The sequence below is a fragment of the Macaca thibetana genome, chromosome 7 (genome assembly GCF_024542745.1).
Source record: "Macaca thibetana thibetana isolate TM-01 chromosome 7, ASM2454274v1, whole genome shotgun sequence".
Taxonomy (NCBI): domain Eukaryota; kingdom Metazoa; phylum Chordata; class Mammalia; order Primates; family Cercopithecidae; genus Macaca; species Macaca thibetana.
In genome coordinates this window covers 155,626,736-155,653,021 of record NC_065584.1, presented here as the reverse complement: position 1 = coordinate 155,653,021, position 26,286 = coordinate 155,626,736, and the positions used below count along the sequence as shown (strand labels likewise).

At 37.2% G+C, this 26,286-nt stretch overlaps 1 protein-coding gene across 5 annotated transcripts in view; it reads right to left on the bottom strand.

Annotated features, from left to right (window-relative positions):
- Positions 1-26,286, bottom strand: part of LRRC49 (leucine rich repeat containing 49) — a 168,754-nt gene that overhangs the window by 68,173 nt on the left and 74,295 nt on the right. For all 5 annotated transcript variants that reach the window (XM_050796297.1, XM_050796298.1, XM_050796300.1 and 2 more), the window contains 3 exons: positions 21,938-22,085; positions 5,339-5,422; positions 1,282-1,445 (listed from right to left, as the gene is read on the bottom strand). In XM_050796297.1, coding sequence (XP_050652254.1) covers positions 1,282-1,445; positions 5,339-5,422; positions 21,938-22,085 — 396 coding nt within the window. The remainder of the gene's footprint in view (positions 1-1,281; positions 1,446-5,338; positions 5,423-21,937; positions 22,086-26,286) is intronic.

Here is a 26,286-nt window from a genome sequence, read left to right as displayed (position 1 = left end):
AAAACGTATTCTATCTTTGATTTTTAGGCTTTATTTTAAAATTATGTAAATATAGTCAGCCCTCAGTATCAGTGGGTTCTGCATCCATAGATTAAACCAAATGGATCAAAAATATCTGAAAAAAATTCCACAAAGTTCCAAAAGCAAAAGTTGAACTTGCCACATGCTGAGTACTATAACAAATCCATGCAAATCAAGTGATGTGTAGGCACTGTATTAGATACTATTTAAGTAATCTAGAGATGATTTCAAGTATATGGCAGGAAAAGTGTAGGTTATATGCAAATACTATCCCATTTTATATAAGGGAATTGAGTATCTGCAGATTTGGGTATTTGCAGGGGTCCTGGAATCAATCCCATGTGGATACTGAGGGGAAGCTGTACAAATATATATTTAAAGTATACATGCACTATAAAGATATAGATGCTTTATGTCCCTCTGAATTTACTTGATTCCAATATGCTTTTCTGAGAGGAAGAGAAACATGTGGAGTCTAGATAATGCACTCAGCATTGCTCATAAACCTAGGGATATGTTATCATGTGATAAATGTATCATAGAAGAAAAGAGGTTGTGAGCCACTGGAATAGAAGTATAGATCACAGCTGGAGTAACTTTCAGATTACATGCCCTGTTGTTTACTACGAGTAGTTAAAGAGTAAGGTTTTGTGCTGGCTGCTGAGGACACAGCAGGAGTCAAGTCAATCAGGCAGGATTCCTTTCCTTATGAAGCTTACATTCTAATGGGGAAGACACACATGAAACAACTATCTACCAACTTGGAGTTAGGGAAGGCTTTTTTGGAAGATGTGAAGTTTAAACTTCAGACCTCTGTGGGTGAGCTGAAGTTAGCTAGGGTGGGATCAGAGAAATAGTGCAGGGAAGTGGTTGGTGTCAGGGCAGAAAAACACTATTCCTATAAGAAAAGTTCTGAAGTAGGAAGTAACTGAACTGAAAGACAGTGATGCTGCAATAGCAGAAGAACATGGTTGATGGCATGAGATAAAAGAGATGAAGTGGGCAAAAGACATCATAGACTATATTAAGCAATCTAGACTTTTCCCTATAAAAAATATGAAATGCCCTATGAAGGGTGTTGTATTAGGAGAGTGTTGTAGTAAGATTTATATTTTCATTTTTTCCATCTTAATTTCTAATTTCAGCAAGTTTTCTTAAGAAAACTCTTTTAAAATAATTATATGTAAAATGATTTCTAATTCCCACTCCAAATTCAATTATCTAAAGATGCTCGTATCTTGAAAGAATACCATTGCATACCCTGTTTCCTCTGGGAATGCAGAGAGGGTGCTTCCATCAATCTGACAGGGATCCTGAGCAGAGTCAGAATCTTTTCTATCTTCATTTGTAGCAATATTGGCTACTCGTTGTTGTTGCAAGTCCCACTGTCGAGCTACGTTGTTAATTGTTAACCTTTTCTTCTCCTATTAAAAAGTTAATTGTGACAAAAGTTATATAATGCAATTTTTGTAGCAGAAGTGACATCTAAGGGGCATATTGTTTGTACCTTCTTGTAATACTTTTAAAAGGAACATGTCCCTTATAAGTAGATACCCAATACATTCTAAAACAAGATTCAAGAGGCCTGTATTTACTCTCTGCATCCAAAATCTCAATAATCATCTAACACTCTAAAGGAAAAAAATATGCAAACAATTATTGCTCTTTAGGAACTTAATTTTATTAAAAATAAATATATAATCAACTAGAGATTAAAAATTCAAAATCTGAAATTTTAATTTCACAGAAATTTTTACATACTTAATGTTACCTGAAGTTTTAAACAGAAATTTATATGCCTCTAACATAGTAAGAAAAACCTAATGATATTTTAGTTTTTCTACTCAATAATTAAGACTGGTAAGGTGAAATAATCTTGGAGGGTGGAAAGGAAGGAGTTGATCAATGTTCCAAGTTTCTCAGAATAAATTATAATGTCTGAAATTTAAAAATTATTCTCTAGACTATTAAAAGAAATTGTACTGGGTTGAAGTGTCTCTAGATAACTAGTACCATTCCAGATGAATAGGAAAGAAATTAATTCATTATAAGCAATAGATGCCTTAAGGTAGTGGTTCTCAAATTTCAGGGTACCTCAAATCACCTGGAGGTTAAAATGATCGCTGATTTAGAGTTTTTGGAATAGTGTTTGAGAATTTGAATTTCTACCAGGCTCCTAAGTATTCTAATATTGCTAGTTCATGGACCTCACTTTGAGAACCACTGACTTACAGCATTGGAGTTCAATCCTCTCATAGAAACCCTGTTGTGAAAAAGCAGATCTAGACTACTGAAAGAAATTGTGCTAAATTGAAACGTTTCTATTCAACTTATATACATTAATAGAAAAAAATCCCTATTCTGGTAAAGTTTCCATTATCAAAAGATACTACTTAATTACAGTCTATCAATTAGATCAGAATGCTGAAAATAGACACTTTCCTTTTCCTCTTTACTAAGACTACAATCCTGCATTGAAAAATCAGCTGAGTGTGACACTGACCCCTCTTCACCTGCTGGCCCTGGAGCCAGAGCAGGCTAGTAGGAAGATTCTCTGGCCACTCCTTCAGTACACGTAGAATAATTCTTTGTAGTTGTACCTGTTTGCATATATTTGAGTAATTTTTGGTTATCTAAGATTTTAGCATGTATGCATGACATTAGATAGGAATAAAAAGTGATATGGCTTGTTTAATATTAAAACTAAAGTTTTAAAAGTTCTATTTCTGTTTTAAAAATGTTTTTTGGGGGAGTGCAGTGGTGCATACTTGAAATCTCAACTACTTGGGAGGCTAATGCAGGAGGACTGCTTGCAGGAGTTGAAGGCTGTAGCGTGCTATGGTCACACCTGTGAACTGCATTCCAGCCTAGGCAACACAGCAAGACCCCATCTCAAAAAAAAAAAAAATGTTTTGGGCCTGGCTTTCTTTTTTTCGGTTTTTTGGTGTTTCAAATTTATGTGCACAATTCAGTGGGTTATATTTAATATGTATATACTTTGGGGACTTTTTGACATTCTATGCATGTGCTCCTTATATAAAGCAAGTAGAAATCTGCGATTTTTAAATAAAAACATTTTTCCCTATTCTATAATAAAAAGGCTTCTTACCTTAAGGAATTCTATTTAAGTTACTTACTGATGACTATGCCAACCCAATTTTTAATCTAAGCAACTGTTTTTTTTTTTTTAACTCAGTATCAAGGCCACTTTGAAAGAGGCCAGGGCAGTGAGTTAATGGATGTGGTTCTCATGTTGGCTTCATGCATTTGGATTTCTGGCTGGCAGGGGTAGGCGAAAGAAATATTTGGAATGAGGTAGATATAGCAGTGCTTAGAGAAAGGGCATAAAATATCTTTAGACCACTGAGTATGTTAACAAATTTATAACAAGATAGTCTTTGAAAATGCAAACGTTTTCCTATATTAGTGCCAAAATTAAGCTTCTTTAATTTGGGTTATTAAAATCAGATAATTACCAGGTTGACTAAGAGAATGATTAATTTTACTGGGGCCAGGAAAAGGGAAGACATATTTTAAGACAGAAGTATAGCCTGTCCTAATGTCAGGTGGGGATTAACGGCTGGCCAGGAGGACACATAAGGGCTCTGGGCATCTGTGGAGAGGAAAAAAAAAGAAGCAAAAGAAAGGTTAGAGAATGCTAGAGATTCTGCAAGGCATAAGGGGGTACCCAAAGTAAAGTGTAAAGATCACAGAGTCATTTGGGATATCAGTGACAATTATGTTTCTAATAGCTAGGTGCCAATAAATGGCCAAGTCTGTGCTAAAGTGACAAATATTTTAGAAGGTGCCAAATTCCAATTTCTGCCATTTGAGTCTATTTTTCGTGGTCCAGGCAAGACCACACCAGTATATGCCATCAGTTTCACTTTCCTTCACTTCTAAGGTTACAAGGAAAATGAAAAGCAACAAGGCAGAAGACAGTATCTATACACTCTTCCTGTACCCAATCCATCCCATTTTCTTTCTTTTTTTTTTTTTTTTGCATTCTTCTTTTTTTTTAAATTGTACTTTAAGTTCTGGGATACATGTGCAGAACGTGCAGGTTTGTTACATAGGTATACACATGCCATAGTGATTTCCTGCACCCATCAACCCATCATCTACATTAGGTATTTCTCCTAATGCTATCCGTCCCCTAGCCCCCCGACCCTCTGACAGGCCCCGGTGTGTGATGTTCCCCTCCCTGTGTCCATGTGTTCTCATTGTTCATCTCCCACTTATGAGTGAGAACATGCAGTGTTTGGTTTTCTGTTCCTGTGTTAGTTTGCTGAGAATGTCCATCCCATTTTCTTAATGATCAATGTCTAGAGTTGCATGAGCAATCCTCAGCAAATGCTGAGGGTCTGTTGTATCATGATTCCAAATCTGAGTTAGGGCTAGAACCTGGGTCTCCTGATTCCCCATGCTTTTCCCCTTACTAAAAATAAATATAAGGAGTAAACCTCATAACTAAAGAGTCCTATTTAGTGACATTTTGTTTTGTCTCACTTATTTTCCTCAGGCTGCACTTAATTCCTGGACTCAAGCAATCCTCTGTCTTAGCCTCCCAAGTAGTTAAAACTTCAGGTACATACCACCTTGCCTGGCTAGTCATTTTTTTAAAATTCTGAGTGCCATTTTAATTTTAAGAAGAAAAGCATCTATATAGAACATGAATGAGTAATGATAATCAGGGTGATGTCCTTAATTTTAGAACATAGCATGATACATATTATGAACTATAAACTTTAAGCTGTCTTTACTTATACTTTGTGTATAAAATATTTAAAAGAGAATATTTTAAGGAAATTAATATCTGCTAAATCATTTAAAACCAGTTTAAAACAAATTTGCATTCTTAAGTTCCACAAAATCTTTATCACTTCTATATCATAAACTTTTTAAATTTAAAAAGCTATCATTAAAAAAAATAGCAGAGCTTATTAAAATACATCAGTAAAGATGACAGTCAATTACAGTACATTCCAAAATGAAGTGAATATGCCATGGGATACACAAGATGATGCACTGGTATGAACTAAAAGCGTTATAACTTCAATTATATTTATTTTTCATCTCTTCCTTTTAAAACTAGCTTTTGCATTTATTTTATAATGTATATCATACTGTATTTCTTAAGTACAGGTTTATTTATAGATAATAACTTATAAAAGTTTTAGGGGTGCATACATTCTGTTGATAGGAATAAAAAACTTACAAAGTTTAGAAACCACTTTTCCAGTAGACTAGCTAGCCAGCTTTGGGGTATGTGTGTCTACGTGTGCACACACATCCACGTAGACATCAGAGAAAATACCTTAAGCAAAGATTGTTTATGACTTTCCCGCTTCTTCTCTTCCTCTTTTTTGGCTAAAACAGATGCCATACGCCTTTCTTCTTCCTAAAAGACATTTTCCAAAAAGTATTATGAAGAGTTTAACCATTTTTTAAGGCTAAATATCATTGGCCCTATTAAGTACAGTTTTCTTCTTGAGAGGCATAGTATTTGCTAGCAGAAAATATACTCTCAAAGAAAAAGTTAGTATGTTTCTCTTTATTTTCTTCTTCCCTCCTAATGCTAAAAATCTGTGCATTCCTAACTCTGTTCCCAGCTCTGGAGGTGACGTGAACCTAGCTCATACAAGAAAGGAAAAAGAATGAGAAGAAAAGGAGATGTATGTTTGCATAATTTTCCTTTTGTACTCTGTGCATCATGGTTCCACATAGGTTTAAAGTTTCTATCATCAAGGTAAGAAGGATAAAAGTAATACATCTAACAATATTGACTGGATCTGTGATAGAAAATCAGAACTTTTTTGATGAAAAAAACAAGGGTAAATATCTTTTAAAACTCCAATTATATTAATAAATTATTCTCCATTAATATAATGACTTTTGGTTTGTTTTTAAGTTGTGTTGCCCAGTCTCATTTTTTAAATTCTAAAAGCTATGAAATATAGCATGATGACCATAGTTAATAATCCTGTATTATAATCTTGGCATTTGCTAAGAGAATAGATCTTAAATGTTCTCACTACAAAAAATATATATATATAATTAGGTGAAGTGATAGAAATGTTAACTAACTTGATTGTGGTAATCATTTTATAAAATATATCAAATCACCACACTGTACACCTTAATTTTATATAGTTTTTGTCAATCATACCTCAACAAAGCTCAAAAAAGTAGAATCGACAAAATAACATAGACAGTTTACAAAAATGTTTAAAAATCAATCATAATCCCATACACCTAACTCAAATCTTACAATTTCTGTGTATCAGTTGATAATATTCACTATGAGCAATTTTTAAAGGTTATAATCTATATACACAATCTGGACCATTTTTCTCCCTGAAGACTATCTGATTTTAATAAATTATAACCATGTAACTTTTAATTTTCATTACCAAAAGATTTGCAGATTCTCAAAATGATAAGATAATTTGAGAAGACAATTTATTCATAAAAGACAAGCTTGAAAACATCTTCAGAGATAGGAAACCATAACAAGTAACTTAGCAGATTTGAAGAATTACTCTTTTAGAAACAAAAAATTCTAAGAATTGAAATTTAAAATTCAACAAAGGGAGATTTAATAGCAGATTATGCACAGCTGAAGACAGGATCAGTCAACTGGAAAATAGAGGATGAGAATGTTTTCTATATGTTTTAGTATCACCCCACATACTTCTCTATCATAGCACTTAACCTGTTTCATTTTAATTATTTCTGGTGCTATCCCTCATGCCTCCCACGCCATAAAATAAGCTCTATGAATGCATGAACCATGTCTGTTCAGTAATTTATTAAAACCGAAACTGCTACATCAAATGGTAGACATATTTCTATCCTTTTGATATGTCTGCAAACCATAAATGCAGTTCTAATTTACACTCCTACCAGATTTCAACGTTTGATTTAAAACCTGATGGTTAGTCATGAAAGCTGTTCACCAAATATTCTTGTGTCTTCGCATGTCCAAGACACATTGTGAGATAGCACTTCTAGCCCACTAGAAGTTAGATGTGGCCATGTGACTTGCTTTGGCCAATGTCATATCAACAAAAGTGACATGTATTTACTTCTGGTTGAAAACTTTCAAAGACAATGTATGATACAACTATTCTCTCTCTCACCTTGCTGTAGCACCTGCAAAACTCCACAGGTGGGTACTTTGAAAGCCTGAGTACTAGAATGAGGACAACACAGAGCAAAGATCCAAAATCACACATCATAAGCAGACAGGTATTAGAAGCCTGAAATAAATTTTGTTGTTTTAATTCACTGAAGTTAGAGAAGCTGTTATTGCAGCACAATCTAGCCTATGCAGACCAGTATATATATGTTATATTAGAATTAAAGAAAGTCAAAGAGACTATGAAAATGTGTTCTAGAAGATGGACCACTATACATGCTCCTGAAAACAAAGAAAAACCCTAGATTAAATAATTATATTTAAAAATGCACAAACAGAAACCAACACAGAGTTAAAAAAGAAAACTGAGAAAGCATACACTAGACAATTCTAACTTTAGAAATAAGGAAACGAATGCTCTAAGACAGTAGTAACTTATATGAGGTCACATAGCTAGTGACAAGGCCAGGATCAGGACCAGAAGCCATGGCCTGCTAGAAACAAAATTCATATTTTTTTAATAATAAAGATATATTTAAATTAATTTTACTGATTTTAGATAGATAAAGAAGAGTTTAGAACTCAGAAGTGATCTGCCATATGTTTTAGTTGTTTTAAAGGAAATGGAAACGTAACGTAATTTTAGTGAATTTTAAGTGTCTTTTACAATATGGAAAATAATAATAATTATTATTATTTTTTTAAGACAGAGTCTTACGTCTTGCTTGTTGCCCAGGCTGGAGTGCCGTGGTGCAATGTCGGCTCACTGCAATCTCCATCTCCTGGGTTCAAGCAATTCTCATGTCTTAGCCTCCCGAGAAGCTGGGATTACAGGCATGTGCCACCATGCTAGGCTAATTTTTGTATTTTTAGTAGAGACAGGGTTTTACCATGTTGGCCAGGCTGGTCTCAAACTCCTATCCTCAAGTAATCTGCCCACTTCAGCCTCCCAAAGTGCTGCAATTACAGGCATGAGCCACCAATGCCCTGTTGGAAAATAATTATTCTTAACTTTTAAAAACTAAATAGAGGTAATGAGGAGAAATAAACTAAACTAAAAATGCAGAACTTTGAATCCTAGCTTCAATAATTCTGTTAAATTCTTTTATTCAGTAAATACTGATTTGGTACCTACAGAGTACAATCTATTTCAGAATAAAGTGTTTAAAAGAGCAAAATATATTGATGTTCAATTGTTGACTCATCTATAAAATGTGAACTAGAAACAGATTGGTTTTTCAAAGAGCCAATTTCAAACAGTACTGGAAACTGTATGGATCACGTACTACACATACTTATAAGATGATTTCATCAGATTTTTGAAAAGAATTTGAGCTTCTATTAAAGGCAGTAGGGCTTTAAAGGAAAGCTAAACCTTGGAAAACTGGATTTACACCAAATCAATTCAAATACTGAATGTTTTAAGGAATTTATGTATCTGAGAGCTATATTTCAGCCCAAATAATTACTGAGTAACTAAACTTAGCAATAAAAATAAACCTCTAATTGTGAAGATAAGTTATAAATCTGTTGGTAAGAAAGAAAAACTAAAATTCTGGCATCTTCTTGATAATAGTCCAATTTCTGGGACAAAAGCCATATTCTTTATATAGCAAAAAATAAAAATTAAAAAATTAAATAAGTTGGGGGGGAATCTGGGACAAAAAACTACTTTTTCCTCACTTCGTTTTGGCCATGCAGACCCAATATAGAAATGATTTCAAGTCAATGAAGCCATGCAGTGATTTAATAGGTGTTTGATAACCTAGATTATACTTTGTTAGCAGATATTAAGGCCTAAAACAATGCATATATTACACAAGAAGATTTGATCCAAAATAAATAATAGTAGTCCTAATATAGGCAGCAATTTATTTTATGAAATTTAAAAAATCAAATGGCAAGGTGTGTTTTAACCATATACTTAGTTATAAACATTATTTTCTTTGAACATACAAAATATTAAAACAGACTTTAAAATCATAGGGTTTTTTTCCCTCAAAGAGATGGTCAATAATTTTTACTCAAACAATCACTTTTAGCAAACAAAACTGACTTTTTTGCAGGGTCACACCTAGTGTTAGAGATTAGAAGTCATGTCCCCTGACTTCTGGTCCAGGGATATTATCTGTAAAATGCTGGAGAGGGAAATAGCCGGAACAGGGTAGGTTATGTTGCTGTAACAACTTCAAAACTTTCACTGGCTTATGATTTTAAAACAGTTTAGTTCTTGATCACGCAAAGAACACTGCAACTGTCTTCAATGTAGTGGCTAAGTATTCCTGAGTGCTTCGATCTGATGGCATCCTCAACTTTATATAGGCTTCCACAGTGACTACCACATGGGAAGGAAGCATGAGAATCACGCTTTTAAATGCTTCTGCCTGGAAATTATATACATTATTTCTGCTCACATTTCATTGGCCAAACATCTTCCCGCATGTCAAAAAGGAGGGGAACCAGAGCATATCGGTGAACATTAAGTAATGTCTACCAAAACAGAAAACTTACACCTGAGACGAGCTCCTTTTTGTGTGTGTGTGTGTGTGTGTGTGTGTGAAGAGCAAATTGTAAACAAGTTCACACTAAGCCAATTAAATGTGAGCTTGAGGTGAAAACTTCAGACATTGTTTGTTTCTGAATTGTGTTGTTGTTTTGTTTTGAGACAGGGTCTCATTCTGTCCCCCAGGCTTGAGTACAGTGGTGAGATCTTGGCTCACTGCAGCTTTGACCTCCTGGATTCAAGTGATCCTCCTGCCTCAGTCCCCCAAGTCGCTGGGACTACAGGTGCATGCCTCCACACTCGGCTAAATTTTTTGTATTTTTTGTAGAGACAGGGTTTTGCCATGTTGGCCAGGCTGGGCTTGAACTCCTGACCTCAAGCAATCCACCTGCCTCAGCTTCCCAAAGTGCCAGGATTACAGGCATGAGCCACCATACCCGGCCCTGTTTCAGAATTGTGAGAATACTGCCTGCATTCACAAAATGCTGCCTTAGAAATAAAAAAGAGAAAATTCTGCCTCCCAGAATTTTCTATACAAGGGTCCTTGTTCTAGCCCCTCAACATGTGTCTATTCTCTCTTTTTTTTGAATAGTTGTGAAAACAGGTGAAGATTACTGGGATATCTTCCTTATGTCTTCTCCTTTGTCAACTAATCATGTCAGATTCTTTGGAAATGCTCTAGTTTGTTGTCTGCCCTCTAAAACTAGTAATAGTTCAGTGTAATCTGACCATTGTAGAAAAAAATGGGATGGGACTGTCTCCATTTTCTGAATTCTCTTTTTCCATAAATGAATAGTTTTAAGCCATATTAACTTTTAATAATCACATCTCATAATTAATTCAACTTGAATTTGGCAATTCCAAGTCACTTTAATACATGCTGCTAAGTCTAATCTTCTATAATATACTATATTTGTACTAAGAATTGTTTTGCTTGATTGTTGCTATGGAGTAAAGTCCAGGATTTTCAATTCATCTATTTTTTTTATGTTGTTAAATTCTGCTTACTTTTCTAGACTAGGCATAAACAAACTTTTTTCTGTAAAGGATCAGATAGTATAATAAATATTTTAGGCTTTGTGAGCTATATGTGATCTCTATCTCATATCCTTCTTTGTTGGTCTTTCTTTCTTTTTTTTTTTTACAATGCTTTGAAAATATAAAAACCATTATTAGCTTGAAACTTGTACAAAAAGTGGGCTGCCAGATGGATCTAGCTCATAGGCTGTAGTTTGCCAAACCCTGTTCTAGACTATGAAGGTACTTTTGGGTTCTCATTTGATCAACCAATATATCAAGAACTCTAATTTCTCTAGTTTCTGTCATTCACATACTTTACCAGAATAACAAATATTTTCTCTTAGACATTAATAAAAACGTGAATAGAATGGGCTGGAGGAAAAAAGCCTCATGGCATGCCAGTACAGATTTCTTTAAAGGCTGGCATTAATCCATTACTTCATGTTCTGTAAGTACACTTGAATCAAAAATCTATATAACCATGTCATATAATTTACTCAAAATGATGCCATGAAAGACTTTGTCAAATGTTTTGCTTAAATACCAAAACACTGTCTATAGCACTCCTCTGACAAGGTTTATTTGTAATTTCTAGGGCAGGAAACTAATTTTTTTTCTGGAATGAATTGTTTTTTAGTGAGCTAATGCTGCCTCCTAGTGACCAATTCCCAAGTACTCACAAACCATCTTTTTATTTTATTATTTTCTTTTGAGACAGAGTCTCCTTCTGTCACCAGGCTGGAGTGCAGTGATGCGATCTTGGCTCACCGCAACCTCCAACTCCCTGGTTCATGCCATTCTCCTGCCTCAGCCTCCTGAGTAGCTGGGATTACAGGCACACACCACCATGCCCAGTTATTTTTTGTATTTTTAGTAGAGATGGAATTTTACCATGTTGGCCAGGATGGTCTCAATCTCCTGACCTCATGATCTGCCCACCTCAACCTCCCAAAGTACTGGGATTACAGGAGTGAGTCACCATGCTGGGCCACAAACCATCTTTTACTAATGAAATTTAAATTTATTTCATAATCAACATCAAGTTAACTGCCACAATTTGTGGAATTTATATTCTCTACTTTTGAGATAAGAAAACCCACCATGCCACAAAGTCACTGGAGCCAGACTGCCTCTTTAGATTCCTCCTCTATGAGCACAGCATCTCTGAAAGAAAGGCAGCAGCCACACTCAGGGGCTTATAGATAGAACTCCCATCTCCCTGGGACAGAGCACCTGCGGGAAGTGGCGGTTGTGGGTGCAGTTTCAGCAGACTTAAATGTTCCTGCCTGCCAGCTCTGAAGAGAGCAGCGGATCTCCCAGAAGAGTGCTCGAGCTCTGCTAAAGGACAGACTGCCTCCTCAAGTGGGTCCATGACCCCCTTGCTTCCTGATGGGGAGACACCTCCCAGCATGGATTGACAGACACTTCATACAGGAGAGCTCCGTCTGGCATCTGGTGGGTGCCCCTCTGGGACGAAGCTTCCAGAGGAAAGAGCAGGCAGCAATGTTTGCTGTTCTGCAGCCTCTGCTGGTGACACCCAGGCAAACAAGGTCTGGAGTGGACCTCCAGCAAATTCCAGCAGACCTGCAGAAGAGGGGCCTGACTGTTACAAGGAAAACTAACAAACAGAAAGCAATAGCATCAACATCAACAAAAAGGACAACCACGCAAAAACTCCATCCGAAGGTCACCAACAGCAAAGACTAAAGGTAGATAAATCCATGAAGATGAGGAAAAAACAGCACAAAACGGCTGAAAATTCCAAAAACCAGAATGCCTCTTCTCCAAAGGATCACAACTCCTCACCAGCAAGGGAACAAAACTGGATGGAGAATGAGTTTGACAAACTGACAGAAGTAGGCTTCAGAAGGTGGGTAGTAACAAACTCCTCCAGGCTAAAGCAGCATGTTCTAACCCAATGGAATGAAGCTAAGAACCTTGAAAAAATGTTATAGGAACTGCTAACAAGAATAACCAGTTTAGAGAAGAACATAAATGACCTGATGGAGCTGAAAAACACAGCACAAGAATTTCATGAAGCATACACAAGTATCAATAGCTGAATTGATCATGCAGAATAAAGGATATCAGAGACTGAAGATCAACTTGATGAAATGAAGCATGAAGACAAGATTAGAGAAAAAAAGAGTGAAAAGGAATAAACAAAGCAGCCAAGAAATATGGCACTATGTGAAAAGACTAAACCTACATTTGATTGCTGTACCTAAAAGTGACGGGGAGAATGGAAACAACTTGGAAAACACACTTCAGGATATTACCCAGGGGAACTTCCCCAACCTAGCAAGACAGGCCAACATTCAAATTCAGGGAATACACAGACCACCACAAAGATACTCCTTGAGAAAACCAACCTCAAGACATATAATTGTCAGATACACCAAGGTTGAAATGAAGGAAAACATGTTAAGCACAGCCAGAGAGAAAGGTCGGGTTATCTACAAAAGGGAGCCCATCAGACTAACATTGGATCTCTCTGCAGAAACCCTACAAGCCATAAGAGAGTGTGGGCCAATATTCAACATTCTTAAAGAAAAGAATTTTCAACCCAGAATTTCATATCCAGCCAAGCTAAGCTTCATAAGTGAAGGAGACATAAAATCCTTTACAGACAAGCAAATGCTGAGGGATTTTGTCACCACCAGGCCTGCCTTACAAGAGCTCCTAAAGGAAGCACCAAATATGGAAAGGAAAAAACAGTACCAGCCACTGCAAAAACAAACCAAAATGTAAAGACCATCGACACTATGAAGAAACTGTATCAACTAATGGACAAAAAAACCCCGCTAGCATCATAATTACAGGATCAAGTTCACACATAACAATATTAACCTTAAATGTAAACAGGTTAAATGCCCCAATTAAAAGAAACAGACTGGCAAATTGGATAAAGAGTCTAGACTCATCGGTGTGCTATATTCAGGAGACCCATCTCATGTGCAAAGACACACATAGGCTCAAAATAAAGGGATAGAGGAAGATTTACCAAGGAAAATGAAAGCAAAAAAAAAAAAAAAAAAAAAAAAAAAAAAAAAAAAAAAAAAAGCAGGGGTTGCAATCCTAGTCTCTGACAAAATAGACTTTAAGCCAACAAAGATCAAAAAAGACAAAGAAGGGCATTGCGCAATAATAAAGGGATCAATTCAACAAGAAGAGCTAACCATCCTAAATATATATGCACCCAATATAGAAGCACCCAGATTCATAAAACAAGTTCTTAGAGACCCACAAGGAGACTTAGACTCCCACAGAATAATAGTGGGAGACTTTAACAGCCCATTGTCAATATTAGACAGATCAATGAGACAGAAATTTAATAAGGATATTCAGGACTTGAACTCAGCTCTGGACCATGTGGACCTAATAAACATCTACAAAACTCTCCACACCAAATCAACAGAATATACATTCTTCTCAGCACCACATCACACTTATTCTAAAATCGACCACATAATTGGAAGTAAAACATTCCTCAGCAAATGCAAAAGAATGGAAATCATAACAAACAGTCTCTCAGACCACAGTGCAATCAATTAGAACTCAGGATTAAGAAACGCACTCAAAATCGCAAAACTACATGGAAACTGAACAACCTGCACCTGAATGACTACTGGGTAAATAACGAATTTAAGGGAGAAATAAAGAAGTTCTTTGAAACCAATGAGAACAAAGATACGATGTACCAGAATCTCTGAGTGCTAACACAGTGTTTAGAGGGAAATTTACAGCACTAAATGGCCATAAGAGAAAGTGGGAAAGATCTAAAATTGACACCCTAACATCACAATTGAAAGAATTAGAGAAGCAAGAGCAAACAAATTCAAAAGGTAGTAGAAGACAAGAAATAACTAAGATCAGAGCAGAACTGAAGGAGATAGAGACATGAAAAACCCTTGAAAGAAAATCAATGAATCCAGGAGCTGGTTTTTTGAAAAGATCAACAAAATAGATAGACTGCTAGCCAGACTAATAAAGAAAAAGAAGAGAGAAGAATCAAATATACACAATAAAAAATGATAAAGGGGAGATCACCACCGATCCCAAAGAAATACAAACTACCATCAGAGAATACTATAAACACCTCTATGCAAATAAACTAGAAAATCTAGAAGAAATAGATAAATTCCTGGACACACACACCCTCCCAAGACTAAACCACGAAGAAGTTGAATCCCCGAATAGACCAATAACAAGTTCTGTAATTGAGGCAGTAATTAATAGCCTACCAATGAAGAAAAAGCCCAGGACCAGACGGATTCATAGCTGAATTCTACCAGAGGTACAAAGAGGAGCTGGTACCATCCCTTCTGAAACTACTCTAAACAATAGAAAAGAGGGACTCCTCCCTAACTCATTTTATGAGGCTAGCATCATCCTGATACTAAAACCTGGCAAAGACAAAACAAAAAAATAGAAAATTTCAGGCCAATATCCCTGATGAACATCAATGCAAAAATCCTCAATAAAATACTGGCAAACCGAATCCAGCAGCACATTAAAAAGCTTATCCACCACGATTAACTCGGCTTCATCCCTGGGATGCAAGGCTGGTTCAAAATATGCAAATCAATAAATATAATCCATCACATAAACAGAACCAATGACAAAAACCACATGATTATCTCAATAGATGCAGAAAAGGCCTTTGATAAAATTCAACACCGCTTCATGCTAAAAACACTCAACAAACTAGGCACTGATAGAACATATCGCAAAATAATAAGAGTTACTTATGACAAACCCATAGCCAATATCATACTGAATGGGCAAAAGCTGGACGCATTCCCTTTGAAAACCGGCACAAGACAAGGATGCCCCCTCTCACCACTCCTATTCAACACAGTATTGGAAGTTCTGGCCAGGGCAATCATGCAAGAGAAAGAAATGAAGCATATTCAGATAGGAAGAGAGGAAGCCATATTATCTCTGTTTGCAGATGACATGATTGTATGTTTAGAAAATCCCATCGTCTCAGCCCAAAAACTCCTTAAGCTGATAAGCAACATCAGCAAAGTCTCAGGATACAAAATCAATGTCCAAAAATCAAAAGCATTCCTATACACCAATAATAGACAAACAGAGAGCCAAATCATGAGCAAACTCCCATTCACAATTGCTACAAACAGGATAAAATACCTAGGAATACAACTTACAAGGGATGTGAAGGAGCTCTTCAAGGAGAACTAAAAACCACTGCTCAAGGAAATAAGAGAGGACACAAACAAATAGAAAAACATTCCATGCTTGTGGATAGGAAGAATCAATATCGGGAAAATGGCCAAACTGCCCAAAGTAATTTATATATTTAATGCTATTCCCATCAAGCTACCATTGACTTTCTTCATAGAATTAGAAAAAACTACTTTAAATTTCATATGCAACCAAAAAAGAGCCCACATAGCCAAGACAATCCTAAGAAAATGAATAAAGTTTGAGGCATCATGCTGCCTGACTTCAAACTATGCTACAAGGCTACAGTAACCAAAACAACATGATACTGGTACCAAAACAGATATACAGACCAATGGAACAGAACAGAGGCCTCAGAAATAATGCCACACATCTACAACCATCTTATCTTTGACAAATTTGACAAAAACAAGCAATGGGTAAAGGATTCCCAATTTAATAAATGGTGTTGGGAAAAGTGGCTAGCCATATGCAGAAAACTGAAACTGGACCCCTTCCTTACACCTTAAATAAAAATTAACTCAAAATAGATTAAAGACTTAAACGTAAGACCTAAAACCATGAAAACCCTAGAAGAAAACCTAGGCAATACCATTCAGGCCATAGGCATGGGCAAAGACTTCATGACTAGAACACCAAAAGCAATGGCAACAAAAGCCAAAATTGACAAATGGGATCTAATTAAACTAAAGAGCTTCTGCACAGCAAAAGAAACTATCATCAGAGTGAGCAGGCAACCTACAGAACAGAAGAAAATTTTTGCAATCGATCCATCTGACAAAGGGCTAATATCCAGAATCTACAAGGAACATAAACAAATTTACAAGAAAAAAACAACCCCACCAGAAAGTGAGGGAAGCATATGAACAGACACTTCTCAAAAGAAGACATTTATGCAGCCAACAAACATGAAGAAAAGCTCATCATCACTGGTCATTAGAGAAATGCAAATCAAACCACAATGAGATACCATCTCACGCCAGTTAGAATGGTGATCATTAAAAAGTCAGGAAACAGCAGATGCGGGAGAGAATGTGGAGAAATAGGAATGCTTTTACACTGTTGGTGGGAGTGTAAATTAGTTCAACCATTGTGGAAGACAGTGTGGCAATTCCTCAAGGATCTAGAACTAGAAATACCATTTGACCCAGCAATCCCATTACTGGGTATATACCCAAAGTATTATAAGTCATTCTACTATAAAGACACATGCATACATATGTTTATTGCAGCACTATTCACAATAGCAAAGACTTGGAACCAAAATGCCCATCAATCTTAGGCTGGATAAAGAAAATGTGGCACGGCCGGGCGCGGTGGCTCAAGCCTGTAATCCCAGCACTTTGGGAGGCCGAGACGGGCGGATCACTAGGTCAGGAGATCGAGACCATCCTGGCTAACACGGTGAAACCCCGTCTCTACTAAAAAATACAAAAAACTAGCCGGGCGAGGTGGCAGGCGCCTGTAGTCCCAGCTACTCAGGAGGCTGAGACAGGAGAATGGCCTGAACCCGGGAGGCGGAGCTTGCAGTGAACTGAGATCCGGCCACTGCACTCCAGCCTGGGCGACAGAGCGAGACTCTGTCTCAAAAAAAAAAAAAAAAAAAAAAAAAAAGAAAATGTGGCACATATACACCATGGAATACTATGCAACCATAAAAAAGAATGAGTTCATGTCCTTTGCAGGGACATGGATAAAGCTGGAAACCATCATTCTCAGCAAACTAACACAGGAACAGAAAACCAAACACTGCATGTTCTTACTCATAAGTGGGAGTTTAACAATGAGAACACATGGGCACAGGGAGGGGAACATCACACAGCAGGGCCTGTTGGGGTATGGAGGCAAGGAGAGGGATAGAATTAGGAGAAATATCTAATGCAGATTACGCGTTGATGGGTGCAGCAAACCACCATGGCACATGTATACCTATGTAACAAACCTGCACGTTCTGCACATGTATCCCAGAACTTAAAGTATAATAAAAAATAAATAAATAAAGTAATACTGCAAAAAAAAAAAAAAAAAAGTTAGTTCATCTTACCTTTCAGCTGCTCCATTGTTCTATACCCCTACCTAGACACAACTCTCAATGGCTCAGTGATTTATTCAGTGCTCTAGATTAAGGACTGCCAAACTCTAGGACACAGGCCAAAGTCAGCCACCTGTTTTTCTAAATAACATTCTCTTGGAACAGAGTCATGCTTATTCATATATGTATTGCCCATGCCTTTTTTCATACTACAATGGGAGAACTGAGTAGTTTCAACAGAGAATATGCAGGCCCCAAAGACTAAAATATTTACTATCAGGTCTTTTATAGATAAAATTTGCCAACCCTTGCTCTAGATATGGGCCTGAGTTCCAACTTATTTATTCACCTATCCTAAGTTTCACTTTTATCTTATTAATCTTTATGTAATCTTTACAAACTAAAACCCATTCTTCTTAAGAAAGATAAAGCAAAATAGGAGTTGAGGCCAGTGACAGATGGCATCATATTATCTCTTGCCATTCCTCTGGATCAGATGCCCAGAGTCTTACTCTGATTAATCTTGCTTCTCATCTCATCACCCATCACATCCTCTCCAATCCATCTTCAAGGCTGAACCCAGAAAGACAGTCTTCTTAATAGGCAAATCCAATTTAACTACCTTAAACTCTTCAAGGGTTTCTCCTACTATGTCCAAGACAAAAATCTAAACTCCTTATTATGATATAAAATGCCCTAGCCTTTGCCTGTCCTTGCCTGTCAGACATACTTGTCTCCCTCTATGCCCCTCAGCCATGTACATTCAATGCTTAGCCATTTTAAACTGCTATCAGCTGCTATATTCTCTCAGCTTCCTTCTGTATTTTGCATGCCTTTATTCTCCATAAATACATTCTCCTTCTTCTTTACCACTCTTAAAGTCTTGAGTCAGTCATTTTCTCCTTTGGAACTTTTTTGTTTTTCAGGTAGACTTGGGATTGCTTTGCTCTTTGACATCACTTTGCCCTGAGTATAAGTGTGTTGACACAAACATATATCTCTATTGATTCATCTAGCAATCTCATCTCTCTAGATTGCCATTTTGCATTGTAATCCGGCCGCATGGTTGCCTCTGCAGATGACTAATTTTAGAGCATGAACTGTGATTTTGCTCTTTTCATCTATATTGTCTAATATATATCCTAGTACAGAAACTCCTGAGTTCAAGATACCTAAGCGTCTCAGGGACTTTTTCCCAGTGCCTCTAGGCCAAAAGAAATATGTGACAACTCTGTTTACTAAATAGTTAGGTCCAAACAATTTAGTATGTATTCATGGTCTAGCAATTTAGTAGCAATTAAAAAATAACATATGTAAATAGAAAGAAAAAATTTTATATCATTTTTAAATAACCACAGCTACTTATCAATGGAATGTGTAGAACCAGGAGGATGTTATACAACTTCTCAAACAGAGAATCACATTGGACACTGCCACCCTCATTTCCTGTTCCACACTGATTTTGGCAAGGTATTTATTTTTATTACAACAACTACTGAAAATTCAGCTTTTCAAAGATAGGATGTGATTGAAAGAAATATAGTGTGAACTAATGTTGAAATGGTAAACTGTTTGAGCTACTAATTTGCTCACAGTCTCACAAATGTCAAATCTCACTATGTTTCCCTTGGAAGTTAAAAATATTCACTCCCTATGAGTTCACTGCAGCATCCTCTGCATGCAGTTTAGGAACCACTGCCCCAATGCACAGAAGTTCATTAAATATTTGTGTAATCCACCACAGTAAGAATGTTTATATGGTAATTTACACAAAAATTCAATTAAGATATTGTTTCTTAAAAAGCAAAAATAGTTACTGGCATCAGCAAACTTTTTCAGCCAGATAATAAATATTTTGGGCTTGTAGGCCATATAGTATCCATAGCAACTACTTGACTCTGCCGTTGCAGCATCAAAGCAGACATAGATAATACATAAATGAATGGGCATCACTGTGTTCCAATACAACTTTATTTACAAAAACAGGTAGCCAGCTCATAGGCTGTTTGCTGACATTTGTTATAAAAAGTCCTTTAAAAAGGTACAGCTTCGACATTAAAATTACTAAAAAGTTATAAACAAAAGGTGAGACTAAATACCGTAAGTCCATATAGATATGAATGAATGAATAAATTTAAATTTTTATGAGGAATGGGATTACAAAGGGAAAAAGAGAAACTTCACAAAGAAAAGTTTGATAGAAATCTTCCTAAAGTAAGCATCCTCAATAAAGAGATAAATATGAATAACATGTTGTAAAACATGCTGGTCTAAGATGCAATGAGAAGAATACAAAATCACTAATATGATATTAATGCCAAAAACCTATAAGTAAAAATTAATCATGAGGAAACATCAAAAAATCTGAATTGAGGGTCATTCTACAAAAAAACTGACCTGTAATCTTCATAAATATCAGTCATGAAAATCAAAGAAAGAATGAGAAATAGTTCCAGAAAAATGATGACTTTAGAGACATGACAACAAAATTCATCTATAATGCAATGTATAATTCTAAATTGCATCTTTATGCTATAAAGAACAATATTGACATAACTAGTAAAAGTTGAATGTGGTGTGAGAATTAGATGTTAGTAATCTGTAGGTGCCAGGCAAGAAAGAAGAATGGTTTCTGCCCTTAAAGACTATATATTGTTTGGGTAGACAAGAATGACAAATAAATTCACTATGAGGAACATACCACATAATTAAGTACTAATTTATATAAATGAGCTAGCTCTAACTCTTATCCCACTCATCTCAACCTCATTAGAAAGAGCAATTTAAGAAGTAGCAAAGATGCTTAACTAAGAAAGACATGGCGATAAGGGTAAAGAGTTACCACAAAAGTATGAAACAGTGTTGACACTATAGAGCCGAATTAACTAAGAGGACAAAGAACCATAGCTCCACCATGGAATAGAGAGAGAGGCAGAACCCTAGAAGACCTCTGGTATCCATCAATTCATCCACACTTTTAGCTATTAGCTAGCCAACTTAGAGGTCCACAGTATTGCTGAGGCATAAATGAAAACTGCACACATTGTGATCCTAATATACAAAGAAATAGGTCAGTTGGCAACTGCATAAACCTAGGTGATCATCAGAATTCACATGAAAAACAGCAGTTCAGAAGAGAGAAAATAGGTAGAGGCTTAGGATATTTTTCTAGGTCAGAGACTATCGAACTGAGATTATTAAAATGCATTTTCTAATAACAAATAAACCTGGTCAAAGAAACAAAGTTAAATAAGTTTATTTAATTGCAGAACTTCTTGGAGCCTATAATATGCTAATACACATTGTACACCTAAAAAGAGGGGGATATTGTGCACAGCATTCCACTTAGATCAGAAACCATATTAAAACACCTAAGTGTAGAAAATATCTTAACATGGAGATACAATGAATAAAAAGAGGTAGCTACTTTGGGAGGTATAACATCAACAATAACAACTACATACAAATGCCTCCTAAAAGCCTCGCAGTCTAAGGTGTAGTACCTTATTTTTTAAGGTGTAGTAGTACTTTATTTTATCTTCACGACAACCCTATGACATAATTCTGATCCCCATTTTACTTTGAGTAAAATGAGGTATACAAAGGTTAAATACGTTGCCAAAGGCCTATGGCTAGAAAGCAGTCAAGCCAGAATTCAGATGCAGGCAATCTGGCTCCAGTGTCCATGCTCTTAACCACTACGCGTTGTAACTTAACAAAATTCTCACTCATTCATTTCAAAATAAATTATTAGTTGGATATTAAGCAAGAATGAAAAATAAACATGATGATTAATTTAAACAGAAGGCTAGGAATTTTTAAAGTCCTGTTCAATTAAACTGGGGATGGGGTCAGGCAGTAAAAACTACATAACTGCAATTATGAAGTATACAATCATGATAACCCATAGTTCAGTAAAATTAAGAAGCATTTCAAGCAAAGAATATGCCCCCCAATTTCCTAATCCACACTAAGGACAACAACATGGTGAACACTTTGGAAGGGTTCTCACCGTGATTCTCTTCATATCTAGCTGGCGCAGCTGCATCATATTCTGAAGGACAGTGTGTTTGTACCATGACTCTTGAGCTATGGGATTGCCATCAAAGGTGATGTCAGAGAGGGAAGAAGAGTCAGCAAGGCAAGAAACACTGTCAAAACTGCAGGAGAGACAGAAACCACTGATTATTCTGAGGTCTTAAAATGATGCTTTCATTTTTAATAGACTTTACTTTTAGGACAGTTTTAGATTTACAGAAAAATTAAGAAGATAGTACAGAGAGTTCTCATATACCCCATACCCAGTTTCCCCTATTGTTAACATCTTGTGTTAGTATAGTACATTTGTTACAATTAATCAACCAATATAAACATATTCTTAGTAGCTAAAGCCCCTATTTTATCCAGGTTTCCCTTAGTTTTTATCTAATGTCCTTTTTCTGTTCCAGGATCCCATGGAGGATATCATATTACATTTAGTTGTCATACCTCCTGAGGCTCTCTTGGCTGTGTCAATTTCTCAGACTTGCCTTGTTTTTGATGACTTGACAGTTTCGAGGAATACTCATCAGTTATTTTGTAGGATGACCCTCTATTAGGATTTGTCTGATATTTTTCTCATGATTAGATGGGGGTTAAGATAACTCCTTTTTTTTTTTTTCTTTGAGACCAGGTCTCACTCCGTCATCCAGGCTGGGTTTCAGTGGTGCAATCATAACTCATCCTAACCTCAAACTCTTGGGCTCAAGCAATCCTTCCACCTGAGCAACCCAAGTAGTTGGAACTACAGGTGTGTACCATCATGTGTGGCTAATGTTTTACTTTTTATTTTGTCTACAAAATGAAAAGGGTCTCACTATGTTGCCCAATCTGGTCTTGAACTCCTTGGCCCCCCAAAGTGCTGGAATTAACAGGCATGATCACTATGCCCAGTTGGTATATATTATTAATATGACTTATTACTGTTGATGTTGACCCTGATCAACATGTTCAAGGCTGAGGCTGAGATTATGTTCTTCAGGTTTCTCCAATGTAAAGTTACCATTGCATCCTCTCCTTTTCATACTCAACTATTTGTAAGGAAGTCACCATGTGCAGCCCACACTTAGGGAGTGGGAAGTTAAGCTCCTCCTCCTTGAGGACAGAGAGTCTGAACTCATGTATATTTATTTTATGCTTTGGGTTATTATCCAATACAATTTTACTATTTTGTTGTTCAAATTGTTCCAGCTTTGGCCATTGGAAGCTCTTGCAATTGGCTCCTATGCCCCTTTGGCTCCCATCGATGTGGATTTTTTTTTCTTTTTCTGAGCACTTTCTTACTTTCTGGCACTACAAGATTTTGACTCAAGTATTTTCTAGACTAATTCCTGCCATGGTCCTAGTATCAGCCATTTCTGAGGAGCCATAGTTCATTTTATTGGAGGCTAGTATTAGAAACAAAGATCTGGGGGCTAAGTGTACTTCTTGCTACTGTGGGGTCATTTCCTTTAGTTCCTCTCAGCTGACACAGCAAAAAAATATATGTGTGTACAGAAACCTGTGTATATGCATATATCTATAAATATTTCTCTAAGTAACTATCTGTGCCATCTGTGTCTATATTAAGCTAAAGATGAGTTCATACTGATGTTTCCAGCTCTAATCCATCACCAAATGAACCATTCCAGCCTCTTTCCCTTGCTTATCTGAAAGTTTCTACTTCAACAAGAAGTTTGGCTTCAAACCATCAACTCTCCATTTACTTAATTATTCAATTCCAGTATGTATGTATAGAGGTATCAGAATTTTTAATGTGTACCCCCAACGAGAAACAACTTTATCAACTGAAGTACAATGATTAGGTGTAATTGCTTTTGCATTTAGTCTTACAGGCTCATTTCCAAAGTTTCTTAGGTCAGTGCCTTTTCCCCCACCCCTTTAGGGAGGTTGTTTCATATATTTGTAATGCAGTTAGATTCTCTTGTCAGTCTGCATTCCTTTCTGAGATCCTCTAAACTCCTAAGTGATTTTTAAAAATTTGCATATATTAAGGCTTACTTTTTATTATGTAAATTTCTACAGGCTTTGACAAATGCATAATGTCATGTATCCACCATTAAAGTATCTTAGAGGGGGCGGAGCAAGATGGCTGAATAGGAACAGCTCCAGTCTCCAGCTCCCAGCGTGACAGACACAGAAGACAGGTGATTTCTGCATTATCAACTGAGGTACTGGGTTCATCTCACTGGGGAGTGCCGGACAATCGGTGCTGGTCAGTTGTTGCAGCCCGACCAGCGAGAGCTGAAGCAGGGCGAGGCATCACCTCACCTGGGAAGCACAAGGGGGAAGGGAATCCCTTTTCCTAGCCAGGGGAACTGAGACACACAACACCTGGAAAATCAGGTAACTCCCACCCCAATACTGCGCTTTAAGCAAACAGGCATACCAGGAGATTATATCCTACACCTGGCCGGGAGGGTCCCATGCCCACGAAGCCTTCCTCATTGCTAGAACAGCAGTCTGCGATCTAACCCCAAGGCAGCAGCGAGGCTGGGGGAGGGGCACCCGCCATGGCTGAGGCTTAAATAGCTAAACAAAGCCCTGGGAGGTGGAACTGGGTAGAGCTCACAGCAGTTCAAGGAGGCCTGCCAGTCTCTGTAGACTCCAACTCTGGGAACAGGACACAGCTAAACAACAACAACAACAAAAAGCAGTAGAAACCTCTGCAGACGCAAACGACTCTGTCTGACAGCTTTGAAGAGAGCGGTGGATCTCCTAACACAGAGGTTGAGATCTGAGAACGGACAGACTGCCTGCTCAAGTGGGTCCCTGACCCCTGAGTAGCCTAACTGGGAGACATCCTCCACTAGGGGCAGACCGACACCCCACACCTCACACGGTGGAGTACACCCCTGAGAGGAAGCTTCCAAAGCAAGAATCAGACAGGTACACTCGCTGTTCAGCAGTATTCTATCTTCTGCAGCCTCTGCTGCTGACACCCAGGCAAACAGGGTCTGGAGTGGACCTCAAGCAATCTCCAACAGACCTACAGCTGAGGGTCCTGACTATTAGAAGGAAAACTAACAAACAGAAAGGACACCCACACAAAAACCCCATCAGTACGTCACCATCATCAAAGACCAGAAGCAGATAAAACCACAAAGATGGGGAAAAAGCAGGGCAGAAAAGCTGGAAATTCAAAAAATAAGAGCGCATCTCCCCCTCCAAAGGAATGCAGCTCATCGCCAGCAACGGATCAAAGCTGGACGGAGAATGACTTTGAAGAGATGAGAGAAGAAGGCTTCAGTCCATCAAACTTCTCAGAGCTAAAGGAGAAATTATGTACCCAGCGCAAAGAAACTAAAAATCTTTTAAAAAGTGGAAGAATTGGTAACCAGAATAATTAATGCAGAGAAGGCCATAAACAAACGGACAGAGATGAAAACCATGACAGGAGAAATACGTGACAAATGCACAAGCTTCAGTAACCGACTCGATCAACTGGAAGAAAGAGTATCAGCGATTGAGGATCAAATGAATGAAATGAAGCAAGAAGAGAAACCAAAAGAAAAAAGAAGAAAAAGAAATGAACAAAGCCTCCAAGAAGTATGGGATTATGTAAAAAGACCAAATCTACGTCTGATTGGGGTGCCTGAAAGTGAGGGGGAAAATGGAACCAAGTTGGAAAACACTCTTCAGGATATCATCCAGGAGAACTTCCCCAACCTAGTAGGGCAGGCCAACATTCAAATTCAGGAAATACAGAGAACACCACAAAGATACTGCTCGAGAAGAGCAACTCCAAGACACATAATTGCCAGATTCACCAAAGTTGAAATGAAGGAAAAAGTCTTAAGGGCAGCCAGAGAGAAAGGTCGGGTTACCCACAAAGGGAAGCCCATCAGACTAACGGCAGATCTCTCGGCAGAAACTCTACAAGCCAGAAGACAGTGGGGGCCAATATTCAACATTCTTAAAGAAAAGAATTTTAAACCCAGAATTTCATATCCAGCCAAACTAAGTTTCATAAGTGAAGGAGAAATAAAATCCTTTACAGATAAGCAAATGCTTAGAGATTTTGTCACCACCAGGCCTGCCTTACAAGAGACCCTGAAGGAAGCACTAAACATGGAAAGGAACAACCGGTACCAGCCATTGCAAAAACATGCCAAAATGTAAAGACCATCGAGGCTAGGAAGTAACTGCATCAACTAACAAGCAAAATAACCAGTTAATATCATAATGGCAGGATCAAGTTCACACATAACAATATTAACCTTAAATGTAAATGGACTAAATGCTCCAATTAAAAGACAAAGACTGGCAAACTGGATAAAGAGTCAAGACCCATCAGTCTGCTGTATTCAGGAGACCCATCTC